The sequence below is a fragment of the Pongo pygmaeus genome, chromosome 19 (genome assembly GCF_028885625.2).
Source record: "Pongo pygmaeus isolate AG05252 chromosome 19, NHGRI_mPonPyg2-v2.0_pri, whole genome shotgun sequence".
Taxonomy (NCBI): domain Eukaryota; kingdom Metazoa; phylum Chordata; class Mammalia; order Primates; family Hominidae; genus Pongo; species Pongo pygmaeus.
The window spans coordinates 96,695,597-96,710,050 of record NC_072392.2 but is presented as its reverse complement, the minus strand read 5'-3'; the positions used below and the strand labels follow the sequence as shown (position 1 = coordinate 96,710,050).

The 14,454-nt window shown below is 52.7% G+C and overlaps 1 protein-coding gene across 1 annotated transcript in view; it reads left to right on the top strand.

Annotated features, from left to right (window-relative positions):
* The window catches only part of DNAH17 (dynein axonemal heavy chain 17), a 167,174-nt gene that overhangs the window by 137,742 nt on the left and 14,978 nt on the right, over nucleotides 1-14,454 (top strand). The window contains exons 66-73 of the mRNA XM_063656557.1: nucleotides 456-660; nucleotides 1,283-1,447; nucleotides 1,733-1,873; nucleotides 2,536-2,706; nucleotides 6,521-6,643; nucleotides 7,384-7,577; nucleotides 11,067-11,215; nucleotides 13,083-13,210. Coding sequence (XP_063512627.1) covers nucleotides 456-660; nucleotides 1,283-1,447; nucleotides 1,733-1,873; nucleotides 2,536-2,706; nucleotides 6,521-6,643; nucleotides 7,384-7,577; nucleotides 11,067-11,215; nucleotides 13,083-13,210 — 1,276 coding nt within the window. The remainder of the gene's footprint in view (nucleotides 1-455; nucleotides 661-1,282; nucleotides 1,448-1,732; nucleotides 1,874-2,535; nucleotides 2,707-6,520; nucleotides 6,644-7,383; nucleotides 7,578-11,066; nucleotides 11,216-13,082; nucleotides 13,211-14,454) is intronic.

Genomic DNA, 14,454 nt, shown 5'->3' with positions numbered 1-14,454 from the left:
AGAGACCCCTCAAAGTGAGCCCAACTACAAAGAGGGGAGAGCAGGGTGTAGAGCTGGAGAGAAGCGCCCCCCACAGTGGATGAGCAGACCCAGGGTTGCAGTCCTGGGAGCTTCCAGAATGGACTGATGTTGCAAATGGGTCTGGGTGGAGGCCAAGCAGAGGGTTTCGGTCAGGGCTCCCAGGGGAGCACAGTGTGCAGCCAGAGGGGTGTAAACTCTGCTGCAAAGATGAGCCTGATCACCCAAGGAAAGAGCAGGTGCATCTCCCAGAAGGGCCCATGTCACAATCTGGGGAGGAGGAACAGACAAGAAAGGTGCAGTGCTCTTCCAGGGACCAGAAGGAGGGTTCAAGGTGGCGGCCTGGCCTGGGGCTAGGATGAAAGGTGATCTGTACTTGTGTTCCTCTCCCCTGGTCACTGGGAGGCCCACTAACCCTTTCCTCCACCAACCACCAGGTACATTAAGATCGGCGACAAGGAGGTGGAGTACCACCCCAAGTTCCGCCTGATCCTGCACACCAAGTACTTCAACCCACACTACAAGCCAGAGATGCAGGCTCAGTGCACCCTCATCAACTTCCTGGTCACCAGGGATGGACTCGAGGACCAACTCTTGGCTGCTGTGGTGGCCAAAGAGCGCCCAGATCTAGAACAGCTGAAGGTAACGGCCTCAAGGTCGGTCACACGGGAGGAGGGGCTGTCCCACGCAGAGGGGGCCGGGTCACCATGAGGGTCCCCGACCAGGGCCACCAGCCCAGTGTGTGTTGTTGCTTCTCTCTGAAGGTGCCTCAGTGTGTCCCGGGGCATCGCAGCTTCTCATATGACAGGATGGGTCATTTCTTTCCCCAGCTGTCCCCTCTTCCAGCTCTCAAATTTAATTCTAAGTCACATGACTGCTTTGCTTAAAGAACATGAGTCACAGCAGTCCTCAGGGGGCTCTAAGCTCCAAAGGGCTGCCCTGCAAGAATGGCCTGGCTGCCAGCCCTTGTGCCCGCCACGTGTCTGGCTGTTTCAGCCATGTGCGTGGGCTCAGGAGGCTCAGGCCCGCCTGTCCCCGTTTTGCCCCCATAGTCTCCGTTACAGGAAGCCTCGAGGCTGGGAGCAGGGCCAGGGCCTCTCTGAGGTTCCAGGGGCTCCGCTTCTGCAGCCCCTTCCAGGCCCTGAGCTCGTTCCTCCCGCTCAAAGCCTGGGCCTTGGCTCAGCTACATGGCCACCTGAGGGAGGCCCGGGTGCCCGGTGGACAGAGCCTGGCAATACAGTGACAACTGCACCTCCCCTTGCAGGCGAACCTCACCAAGTCTCAAAACGAATTTAAGATTGTTCTGAAAGAGTTGGAAGATTCGCTCCTGGCCCGTCTGTCGGCTGCGTCGGGGAACTTTCTGGGAGACACGGCCTTGGTGGAGAATCTGGAGACCACCAAGCATACAGCCAGCGAGATCGAGGAGAAGGTCAGAGCTGCCTCGGTGACGTGTCCTGGCAGCCAGGCCATGGGAGGCTGGGCCACGGGCGATCGGTGCCTCCCCCATGAGCAAGGAGAAAAGTAGCTTCAGTCATATGTGCCCGAGTGGGCCCAGGGCAGGAGAAGGGGCCCGGGCTCCCATCCTGTTCCCAGCTGCTGCTGAGAGCCCTTGGGTGGCTTCCCAGGGAGCGAGGCTGGTGGCTGGGAATAAGTCCACCTGCTCATGGCACTGCCCATCTGCTGTGTTATTCAAACCCCTTTTGTTTGTGTCGAGGTGGTGGAGGCAAAAATCACAGAAGTTAAAATCAATGAAGCAAGAGAGAACTACCGCCCGGCTGCAGAGAGGGCATCTCTGCTGTACTTCATACTGAACGACCTCAACAAAATCAACCCCATCTACCAGTTCTCCCTCAAGGTGTGCCCTGCAGCTGGGGCTGGGTGCCTCCCTAAGGTGGGGCTGCATCTGGGCTCTACAGCCAGGCCTGTTGCCCGCACAGCCATCAGGCAGTGCCAGGGCCACCCTCAGAGGGCAGACCTGGTCCAGCCTGCAGATGGGGCTGGAAGAGGGGGAGCCAGGGGCCCCCATCAGTCCTACACCCATTCTCCCCAGGAGAGGGTATGAGCTGCTCTCTCCTCCCTGCTCTTCCCCTGGTGCCTCCAGGCACCCACAACCCAATCAAAACAAACTAGATGGCCTGGCATGGTGGCTCATGCCTGTCATCTCAGCACCATGGGGGGCCGAGGCAGGTGGATCACCTGAGGTCAGGAGTTCGAGACCAGCCTGACCAACATGGTGAAATCCTGTCTGTACTAAAAATACAAAAATTAACCAGGTATGGTGGTATGTGCCTTGGGAGGCTGAGGCAGGAGAATCACTTGAACACTGCAACCTCCCTCACTGCAGAGGGTGCAGTGAGCCAAGATCATGCCACTGCACTCCAGCCTGGGCGACAGAGCGAGACTCTGTCTCAAACAAAACAAACTGGGGGCCACCACAGGTGGCAGGGAGTGGTGGCGGGGAGCGGTGACGGGCTCCATCTCTGCACACCTCCACGGCTCTCGGTGGCGGATTCCCAGGCCTTCAATGTGGTGTTTGAGAAAGCCATCCAGAGGACCACCCCTGCCAATGAGGTGAAGCAGCGGGTGATCAACCTGACGGATGAGATCACCTACTCCGTCTACATGTACACGGCCCGGGGGCTCTTCGAGAGGGACAAACTCATTTTCCTGGCACAAGTTACGTTTCAGGTAATGTCTGGCCTCACTGTTCCTAGTGTGGCCCGTGGACCAGTGGTGTCAGTGACCCCTGGGAGCTTTGTGGAAAGGCAGATTCTTGGGCCCCCACCCAAACCTGGTGATTAAAAATCCGCATTTTAGCAACATACCCAGGTGATTATAAAGTCTGAGATGCCTGATGTGGAACAGGCCTGGGGCTCTCTTAGTTGATATTCGGGAAGCTGGCACAGTATTCCAGTGGGAGCTAGTGAAGGGGTGGTGTTTTAAGGAGAATTTCACAAGGAAATTCATTTTACATGTAAGTTGTGCTGAGTAAATAGTCCTGCATTAGTGCTTAGCCCACTGTGGGGTGAGTGATGTTTCTTAAGAAATAAGTGTATGAATAAACAAATATTCCTCCTGTTTATACAGTCCTGCTAAAATATTTAAAGATCTGCATTCTCTGAAATTGATTAAACAGCCTGTCTTAATTTGTTTTGTGCTGCTATAACGGAATACCCAAGGCTGAGTATCTATAAACAATAGAAATTTATTTCTCATGGACCTGGGGTCTGGGAAGTTCCATATGAAAGTGCTGGCATCTGGCAAGGGCCTTCTTGCTGTGTCATCCCATGGTGGAAGGCTAGAGGGTGAGAGAGAGCACAAAAGGGGCCAAACTCCTTGTGTAACAGACCCACTCCCTTGATCATGGTATTAAGCCATTCACTCTGCTGTCACGGCCCAGTTGCCTCTCAGACCCCACCTCCCAACACTGCTGCACTGAGGATTCAGTTTCCAACATATGCTTTTTGGGGAACACATTCAAACCATAGTACAGCCCCTCTGCAATTTCCTTTACACTGTGCCATAAGTATGGTTGGAAACACTAGTTTTTGTTGTTGTTGCTACTGCTGCTATTTTGAGACAGAATCTCACTCTGTCACCCAGGCTAGAGTGCAGTGGTGCAATCATAGTTCACTGTAGCCTTGAATTCCTGGACTCAAGCAATCCTCCCACTTCTGTCTCCTCAGTAGCTGGGACTACAGGCATGTGCCACCATGCTAGGCTAATTCTTCAGTTTTTTAATTTTTTATTTATTTATTTATTTATTTTTTAGTAGAGACAAAGTCTCACTCTGTTGCCCAGGCTGGTCTTGAACTCCTGGGCTCAAGTGATCCTTCTGCCTCAACCTCCCTGTAGCTGGGAATACAAGTGTACACTGCTGTGCCTGGCTAATTTTTTTTTTTTTTCTGTTTTTTGTTTTGTTTTGTTTTTTAGATGGAGTTTTGCTCTTGTTGTCCAGGCTGGGGTGCAATGGTGCAATCTCAGCCCACCACAACCTCCACCTCCCGGGTTCAAGCAGTTCCCCTACCTCAGTCTTCCAAGTAGCTGGGATTACAGGCATGTGCCACCATGCCCGGCTAATTTTTGTATTTTTAGTTGAGACGGGGTTTCTCCATGTTGGTCAGGCTGGTCTCGGACTCCCGACATTAGGTGATCCGCTAGCCTCGGCCTCCCAAAGTGCTGGGATTACAGGCATGAGCCACCGCACCCAGCCCTAATTTTTTTTTAATGTTTTTAAAGAGACAGAGTCTTGCTACATTGCCCAGGCTAGGCAACACTAATTGTATAAACAGGTTGCGCATCAGTGTAAGCCTAGCTTTCAATTCAAACTCAAACTTTGAACCAATGGCGTCCATATTACGAAGGTTCCTTTTACATGTGAATCTCTGAATCATAGGTTCACTATGAGATTTTCTCCTGGCCGAGAGGTCACAGGATAAGAGTTCCTCAGTGCTCCCCCTAATTTTCCAGGGTAGAAAGCATTCTCTTTGGTCCCAAAGAACGTTTTGTTTGACCAAAAGAAAGAGTCCGGCTCAGGAAGAAACTCTCTATGGGATCTGAAAAACAGACCCTTTGGGCACTTGACTGAGGAGATGGCAGTGGCCATTGCCCCTGCTCCCAGCCACCTGCTGCCCATCTGAGATAGAGGGTGCCAGGTTAGCTGCCCAATACACCACTTTAAAATGACCCAGACCCTGCCCACAGGAGGTCCAGAGGGCCGGCATGCACAAGTGACAAGATGGCATGGAATATGACCCAGGCTTCCACTTCTGGGCACACACCCACAAGACCTCTAAACAGGTGTCCAGCATCTGTCCAGATTCCTGTATACCGCATTCACAATAGCATTAATCGCAGCAGCCAAAGTCCGGCATCTGTCCAGATTCCTGTACACCAGCATTCACAACAGCATTAATCACAGCAGCCAAAAGCCAGATGAGGCCAGGCACTGAGGCTCATGCCTAGTATCTCAACACTTTGGGAGGTCAAAACAAGAGGATCACTTGAGGTGGTTTGAGACTAGCCCAGTCAATATAGCAAGACCCCATCTCCACAAAAAAATAGCTAGGTGAGGTGATGCACGCCTGTAGTCCCAGCTACTTGGGAGGCTGAGATGGGCGGGTCGCTTGAGCCCAAGAGTTCAAGGCTGCAGTGAGCTATGATCACAGCACTACACTCCAGCTGGGGCAACAGAGCAACACCCTGTCTCTCAAAGACAACAAGAAGGCTGGGCGTGGTAGCTCTCACCTGTAATCCTGGTACGTTGGGAGGCCAAGGCGGGCAGATCACTTGAGGCCAGTAGTTCAAGACCAGCCTGGCCAACACAGTGAAACCCTATCTCTACAAAAAATGCAAAAATTAGCCAGGCATGGTGGCACACACCTGTAATTCCAGCTACTTGGGAGGCTGAGGCAGGAGAATCGCTTGAACCCAGGAGGTGGAAGTTGCAGTGAGCTGAGATTGTGCTACTGCGCTCCAGCCTGGGTGACAGAGTGAGACTCTGTCTCAAAAAAATAAATAACAATAAATAATAAAATAAATTTAAAAAATCAACAAAGCCAATCAATTCACAACAGCCAAAACGACCCGCTATCCATCAGCAGATGAATGGAGAACACCAGCGTGGTTATATTCAAGAATGGGATATTACTCGGCCTTACAGAGGAAGGAGGTTCTCACACATCTACAACGTGGATGAACCTCAGAAGCATCACGCTAAGTGAAAGATTCCAGATGCAAACGGGGCACGTTGTGTGCTTCCATTTATTCAAAGCATCCAGAACAGGGGCATCCCTAGGCAGAAGGCAGATGAGCAGCTCTCAGAGGCGAAGGGAGATGGGGAGTGGCTGCTTAAAGGGCGAGGGGGTAACAAAAAAGTCCTGGAACTAGAGAGTGCTGACGGTTGCACGATGCTGTGAATATGTGAAATGCCACTGAATTGTACACTAAAATAAAAATTGTCCTTTTTTTCTTTTTTTTTTTTTTTTTGAGACAGAATCTCACTCTGTTGCCCAGGCTAGAGTGCAGTGGCGTAATCTCGGCTCACTGTAACCTCTGCCTCCCAGGTTCAAGTGATTCTCCTGCCTCAGCATCCCGACTAGCTAGGACTACAGGCGTGCACCACCACGCCCGGCTAATTTTTTTGTATTTTTAGTAGAAACAGGGTTTCACCATGTTGGCCAGGCTGGTCTTGAACTCCTGACCCCAAGTGATCCACCCCCCCCCGCCCCGCAACCCGCACCCCCTCAGCCTCCCAAAGTGCTGGGATTACAGGCGTGAGCCACTGTGCCTGGCCAAAATAGTCAATTTTATGGTATGTGTATTTCATAACTTAAAAAGCGAGACAAGGTGAAGACAAAACTTTACCCCAACCCAAAGGGGCAGGACAGGGCGCCCCCTGCAGGCCGGGAGTGTGAATTCCTCTTTGGGTCCAGCGCACTTCTTCAGGGCTGCTGATGTTTTACTGGCTGCATTAAGTGTGTACACCTCCATGTTCCCCCAGGTCCTGTCCATGAAGAAGGAGCTGAACCCAGTGGAGCTGGATTTCCTCCTGCGGTTCCCTTTTAAGGCCGGGGTGGTCTCACCAGTGGACTTCCTGCAGCATCAAGGCTGGGGTGGGATCAAGGTTCGTCTTTAGATGTTGAACACGTTGTGCTTTCTTCCTGCCATGGAGCCTTTCCAGCTGATGCTGTGGATGTTTACAAGGCCAGAATACCAGGCTCTGTGGCCCATAAAATTCAGTAAAGCAAGGAGGCCCCACAGATAGGGATGGAGACCAAGATGGGCTGGCTGCCAGCTCACAGATAGCTCTGCGTTCCTATGGGGAACGTGACATGTGTTAGGTCCCTGAGACCTGCACACAGCAAGCAGAGACTGACATCCTCTGGGGGCCAGAAGAGGCCTCAGGGCCTCTTACCATCCCTCCCTCAACCTCCCTTCCTACCCCAGCCTCCCCTCCTCCCAGTGTAAGGGAAGTGGCAAGTGAAAAGTTTGTTCTTCAGATTCCTGGACACGGTCAGGGACCCTCGAGTCTCAAGGTTTGTTCAAAAAGACCTGAAGAAGGTCGTCCCCTGAGCTAGAATGGCCCCATTTCTAGAGACCCCTAGAGAAGCAGCCCCTAGCCCCTCCCACGCCTCATGTCCCCAGGTTGGACCCCGCCGAGGAGGCTCTCGGCACTGTCCTGGGATGCCTGAGCTGAGCACGGACAGCTCGTGCTTTGGTGGCTGGCCTCTTGGGCTTCCTTATCCCAGAGCCCCAGTTTCCTCGGAGGGCAATGGCCTCTCCTCCTTGAATGAACTGTACAGGAAGGCTCTCGGGACCCCGGTAAGTGGGAAGAGTCACAGCGCCCGCTGCCTCTGCCCCTAGGCCCTCTCGGAGATGGATGAGTTCAAAAACCTGGACAGTGACATCGAAGGATCTGCCAAGCGCTGGAAAAAGCTGGTGGAGTCGGAAGCCCCGGAGAAGGAGATCTTCCCCAAGGAGTGGAAGAACAAGACGGCCCTGCAGAAGCTGTGCATGGTGCGCTGCATGCGACCGGACCGCATGACCTACGCCATCCAGTAAGTGTCCCGCTGCGCCGGCGGCCCCGCCCCCGAGGCCCAGGCCTGATGGAAGCTTGACCGAGCTGCTGTGCTAGACAATCTGTGGACTTGAGTTGATCCCCTGAACTTCTTTCTTCTCCCCATTTTACATAGAAACAAAACAGGGCTTAGAGGGGCTAAATCATTTCACACAAAGTTCTTCGAGGACAGGCAGGATTCCACCCCAGGCTGCAGACTCCAGTCCTGAGTTCTTGTTAATCCTTAATGTCTCAGAGTATCATTAGGGGAGCCCCTTGTCCCCCGCTAACCTGACTGAGGGAGGGGTGCCCTGTGATACATGAGAGGAACTCCCCACATGAGCCTCCTAGATTGAAAGTAAGATGTCAAGTGTGGACGTGAATATGCACCGAGGCCATAAAAATGGGGTCCTTTTAGGATGTTTTGAGGGAGAAAACAATGGCAAAACCATCAGCATTCGAGGACTTTGAGTACCTCTGTGGCAAAACATAAAGTCAATCAAAGTATATTAATATGGCTAGTTTGCAAAAGAACTGTTCTGATTTCACCAACAATTTCTCCAGACCTGAAACTCTTCCCTGTTGGAAGGATGGGCTGTTAAAGGAAGGAGGTGACGTTTAGCACAGAAACGAGCTTGGGGTCCGTCCTCAGAGCACCTGTGGCCTGTCTGGCTTCTTCCCTTTTCATTTCTCCAAGTAGCCTGAAAGCAGCCAGGTTTCCTGAAAGACACTCATGTCCCTCATAGAATTAGCCTCTGATGGCCAGGTGCGGTGGCTAACACCTGTAATCCCAGTACTTTGGGGAGGATCACTTGAGCCCAGGAGTTTGAGACCAGCCTGGGCAACATAGTGAGACCCCATCTCTACAAAAAGTCTAAAAATTAGCCGGGCGCAGTGGCGGGCTCCTGTAGTCCTAGCTACTCAGGAGGCTGAGGTGGGAGAATCGGTTGAGCCCGGAAGGTGGAGGCTGCAGTGGGCCAAGATTGCGCCACTGTACTCCAGCCTGGCCGACAGAGCAAGACCCTGCCTCAAAATTAAAATAAAATAAAAAGAATTCCCTTCTGACAAAGCAGAGGCCTAACTACCAGGAGTGAGTTTTTTTTTGCCTTGTTTTCCTCCAATAGGAGAGGACAGGGACTGAGGGCGGTGGGGAGGAGGGGGCGGAATGCAGCCTGAAGTCTCTGTGATACAGGAAAGCAGTGAGGTCCAGGGAGAATGCCAGCTGCGTCCCGGACTCAGAGCTGGAGGAAGCGGGGGTCAGAGTTTGGGAAAGGCCAAGGTAAAGGTCCCTCAGCCATCGCAGCGGGATCACCCTCTCCTGTGGGAGCATGCAGCATGTTTGGATGTTTGGGTCACCAGACCCAGTGTGCATCCGATTCCTCGTCTAGAGGATGAGGTGAGGTGAGCTTCCCCGTCTCCTGAGAGCTTCTGAGAATCGCCTAAGTTTAGCCTGTGTGACTGCACTCTGGCCATCTCAAAGAAGGAAACAGCCACCCACTGCGGAAGCATTTGCGTGCTCTGCGGTGGCCTGGACCACCCCAAACACCCGTGAGCCCAGATCATCCCTCAGCAATGACATGTTTCACATTTCTATGACGTGGAGTAAAGCAGATTTACTGCCCTGATTGTATAGGGAGGGGGTCGCTTAAAAGCAAGGAGATCGAAACAGACGTGACTAACAACAAAGCCAGCACTGGCCAAGGGTGTCTCGTGTCAGGCACTGTTGGAAACGTTGGCAGCCGTGGGAACACTTCCACGCTCAGGTCACAGGCACTGGGAGGGCAGGCCAGGCCACCCCCGGGCTCGCACCACAAACCCTGACGCACAGCACGTGCCAGTTTCCATGGTGTAAGTGCTTCCTCTGTGGCCGGCTGCACTAGTTGCCAAGGTCTGCTGCAAGCTGCCGGGGTGTGCTGCAAGCTGTCACCAGCCGGCTCCAGCGCTCCTTTGTCAAAGCCAGCATGTCAGAGGTGGTGAGGCCTGACTGGAACCCGGCATGCGTGCTTCCGCCTGACTGGAACCCGGCACGCGTGCTTCCGCCTGACTGGAACCCGGCATGCATATGCTTCCGCGTCATTAATTCATCCACAGCCGATGACCATTTGGCCTGGCCAAGTAATTAGCAAAGATGATCTAGAGTCATTCCTGCCTAGGGGCAGGACTTCATATGTTCTGGAAGTTCCTTCCTAGACAAGGATCACAGCATCTAGGGTCTGGGTCCATTCCAGAGGCCTGAAAAGAATTGGGGGCCTTCAGGAGGTGCAACTCCTCCCCACCCTTGCCTGAGGCTGGCCCCAGTTCAGGACACCAGAGAGAAGCCAGCGAAGGCCAGTACAGAGAAAGGAATAGCAGATCCAGGTGTCCCCAGAAAGTCCCAAGGGCATGGAGAGGCACTAGCCGGCTGATTCCTGGTTGAACCAGAGGAGCTGAGGTGCGTGCTGGGCGGCCTGAGTGTGAGCAGACCCTTCTGAAAGTCAACCCAGACTCGGAGCACTCGGGCGTTCACCTGCCCAGGGACGAGCAGTTCTCACCCCTTGGGATGCGGCCATTTGTCCTCCTCTCAGAGACCAGCTGGCCACTAAAATCTTACAATTTTTTTTTTTTTTTTCTGAGATGGAGTCTCGCTGTCTTGCCCAGGTTGGAGTGCAATGGCGCCATCTCACCTCACTGCAACCTCTGCCTCCTGGGTTCCAGAGATTCTCCTGCCTCAGCCTCCTGAGTGTCTGGAATTACAGGCCTGTGCCACCACGCCTGGCTAATTTTTGTATTTTTAGTAGAGAGGGTTTTGTCATGTTGGTCAGGCTGGTCTCAAAATCCTAACCTCAAGTGATCTGCCCACCTTGGCCTCCCAAAGTGCTGAGATTACAGGCGTGAGCCACCGCACTGGCAAGTTTACTAATCTTAGCTCAGGTGATTCATTCTTTCCACATACAGTAAGCTCAGGCCTCTGTGATCACAGGAGAAAGGCAGACACCTGATCCAAAGATCACCAGAACATCACTAGGTCCTCCATGGGAGGATTAGCCGAGACCCCGACTGACCCCAGACTTATTGGGGTCATGTTAGAAAGATTTGGGGGCTTTTGTAGAGAGAGATGTTTATATCATCTGAAGTGGCTTTTTTCTTTGACTTTTTTAGGCTCACCAAAGCTTTGCTCTAATCTGAACTTCCTTCCTTCTCAGCCCCCCCACCCCCCACAGTTGACCCTGGGTGCCTTCCAAGGCTGGCCTCTCCCTGCACCTGCTTAGACTGCTCCAAGGAGGAGCACAGTGCAGGGCCCCTCGGGAAAGAAAGGGTGCCCGGGGCAAACAAGGCCAATCCCTCGCAGAAAGGAAAGACCGGTAAAGACTGCTCTCCTGCCACAGGCCTTGTCCCGCTGAAGAAAGTCCACCAAAAAATGGCCCTCCTGCCTGGGCCACAGCCCACCCCAAGCCCCCCGCCCTGGCCCAGAGCCTCAGGTTCCGCTGCCTCTGATGCACTCCACCCCTAGGAACTTCGTGGAGGAAAAGATGGGCAGCAAGTTCGTGGAAGGCCGGAGCGTTGAGTTTTCTAAGTCCTACGAGGAGAGCAGCCCCTCCACGCCAATCTTCTTCATCCTCTCCCCGGGGGTTGACCCCTTGAAAGACGTGGAAGCCCTGGGTAAGTGTAGCAGGCAAGTGATGTTCTCAAAGACGGAGTATTGTCAGCATCACCAGGCACCAGGAAAATGCACACCAAAAGCACACGAGACACCACTTCACACCCGAGACGCTGCTTCACGCCCGTAGGATGGGAATGATCAAGAACAGGAAAATAACACGTGTTGTGAGGCCTGAGAACTGCGACCCTTGTAGGTTGCTGAGAGGATGTAAAATGGGGCCGTTGCTGTGGAAAACAGTCTGGTGGTTTCTCAGTAAGTTACATATAGAATTAGCACATGACCCAGCAATTCCAGTCCTGGGTATACACCCAAAAGAATTGGAAATTTAAATTTGTGTTCAAGCAAGTACTCTACACAAACGTTCATTCATAATAGCCAAAAGGCAGAAACAACCCAAATGTCCATTAACTGATGAATGGTTAAGTGGATAAACAGAATGTGGTGGATCTATACGGTGGAATAGTATCCCTCGATTAAAAAAGAGTGAAGCAGGCCGGGCGCGGTAGCTCATACCTGTATCCCAGCACTTTGGGAGGCCAGGGTGGGCGGATCGCTTGATCACAGAAGTTCAGTTCAAGAACAGCCTTGGCAACATGGCAAAACCCCGTCTCTACAAAACGTACAAAAAAATGTAGCCAGGTATGGTGGTATACGCCTGTAGTCCCAGTTACTTGCGAGGCTGAGGTGGGAAGATCACTTGAGCCCAAAAGGTTGAAGCTGCAGTGAGCCGTGATCAAGCCACTGCACTCCAGCCTGGGTGACCGAGTAAGACCCTGTCTCAAAAAAAAAAAAAAAAAAAAAAAGCATGAAGTCGGCCAGGTGCAGTGGCTCACAGCTGTAGTCCCAGAACTTTGGGAGTCTGAGACAGGAGGATCACCTGAGCCCAGGAGTTCAAGATCAGCCTGGTCAACATAGGGAGACCTTGTCTCTACAAAGAATTTTATAAATTAGCTGGGCATAGTGGTGCATGCCTGTGGTCCCAGCTACTCTGGAGGCCAAGGCAGAAGGATCACTTGAGCTTGGGGAGTGGAGTTCAGGCTAGGTGACAGAGTGAGACTGCCTCAAAAAAAAAGTGAGGCCAGGCACAGTGGCTCACACCCGTAATCCCAGCACTTTGGGAGGCCAAGGCAGGTGGATCGCCTGAGGTCAGGAGTTCGAGACCAGCCTAGCCAATATGGTGAAACCCCATCTCTACTAAAAATACAAACATTAGCCAGGTGTGGTGGTGGGCGCCTGTAGTCCCAGCTACTCGGGAGGCTGAGGCAGGAGAATCACTTGAACCCGGGAGGTGGAGGTTGCAGTGAGCGAAGATGGTGCCACTGCACTCCAGCCTGGGCGACAGAGTGAGACTCTGTCTCAAAAAAAAAAAAAAAAAAAAGTGAAGTACTGATTGATACATGCTACAACGTGGATGTATGCTCAAAACACTATGCTCAGTGAAAACAAAAACACTATGCTCAGTGAAAGAAGCCAGACACAAAAGCCCCATATTGTGCAGTTCCCTTGATATGAAATATCCAGAATGGGTAAATCCATGGAGATACAACGGAGACTGTGGACGAGGGGCTCCTGGAGGAGCCCCTGGAGGAGAGATTGGGAGTGACTGTCTAACGGGTATGGGGACCACCTCTTGGGCCATGACCATGTTCTAGAACCAAACGGATGATTGCACAGTATTGTGAATATACTGAATGTCAGTGATTGTATGCTTTAAGATGGGTTTTAAAACAGCAAGTTTTATGTCATGTGTATTTCACCACCAAAACTAAATGAGGGAGGCATGTGGAATTCCTGGCTGTAGATGACAGAGCCTGAACCTGTGTCACTTAATTACCTGGTGTTTTTTCCTGTTTTTCTTTTCTTTAGGAAAAAAACTAGGGTTTACCATAGACAATGGAAAACTCCATAATGTGTCCCTGGGGCAGGGACAAGAGGTGGTGGCTGAGAACGCCCTGGATGTGGCTGCAGAGAAAGGACACTGGGTCATTCTGCAGGTACGAGGGGGCCAGCACTGCGGGGTAAGGGCTCCCCGCACTGAGGCGGCCGTGGGGATGGGCCAGAAGGCCCGGAAGGAAGCAGGATGTGGAGTTTGCATTGAGAAATGTGGGTGGAAATCCTAACACCACTCAAGGAGGAGGCACCCCCAGTGTCGGCTCTGCTGGAGTCAGCTGGGTGGTGTGGGGCGCCATGACTGCCCAGAGGAAAGCGTGGATTCTTCAACAGTGAGAGGGAAGCTGGGCTTTACACGAGAGTACCCCAAACAGAGATTATTTAAACAACAAATGGTTGGGCACGGTGGCTCACACCTGTAGGCCCAGCACTTTGGGAGGCCAAGGCAGGCGGATCACCTGAGGTCAGGAGTTCGAGACCAGCCTGACCAACATGGCAAAACCCTGTCTCTACTAAAAATACAAAAATTAGGCCGGGCGCGGTGGCTCACGCCTGTAATCCCAGCACTTTGGGAGGCCGAGGCGGGTGGATCACGAGGTCAGGAGATCGAGACCATCCTGGCTAACATGGTGAAACCCCATCTCTACTAAAAGTACAAAAAATTAGCCGGGCGCAGTGGCGGGCGCCTGTAGTCCCAGCTACTGGGGAGGCTGAGGAAGGAGAATGGCGTGAACCCGGGAGGCGGAGCTTGCAGTGAGCCGAGATTGCGCCACTGCACTCCAGCCTGGGCGACAGAGCAAGACTCCAACTCAAAAAAAATAAAAAAAATAAAAAAAAAAAAAAATACAAAAATTAGCCAAGTGTGCTGGCGCATGCCTATAACCTCAACTACTTGGGAGGCTGAGGCAGGAAAATCGCTTGAACCCGGGAGGCAGAGGTTGCAGTGAGCCAAGAGTGCACCACTGCACTCCAGCCTGGGCGACAGAGTGAGACTCTGTCTCAAAAAAAAAAACAAAAAAAAACAAGTACTGGGTTGACAAAAGCATCCATCCTCCTCCTCCTTCTCCTCGCTTGGGGCAGGCAGCAAAGCCCAGAGCGCCCAGGAGATGCTCTCTGCACATTTGGTTCAACCCTAGCACAACCACCCCTCCTCAGCCCTGGAGCCCATCCAAGACCCCTCCTCACTACCGCTTGTCCTCGAGCGCCTCTGGGCCTGTCCCAGCTTCCACGGGTCTTACAGTGTGTGTCGACCTCAATCCACAGGGCTAAGCCTGCCCCGGTGGGAAGCCCTCAGCTTCAAGAGCAGGGCTGGGGACCACAGAATCTCAGCCTTATGCCAGGGAGGCCA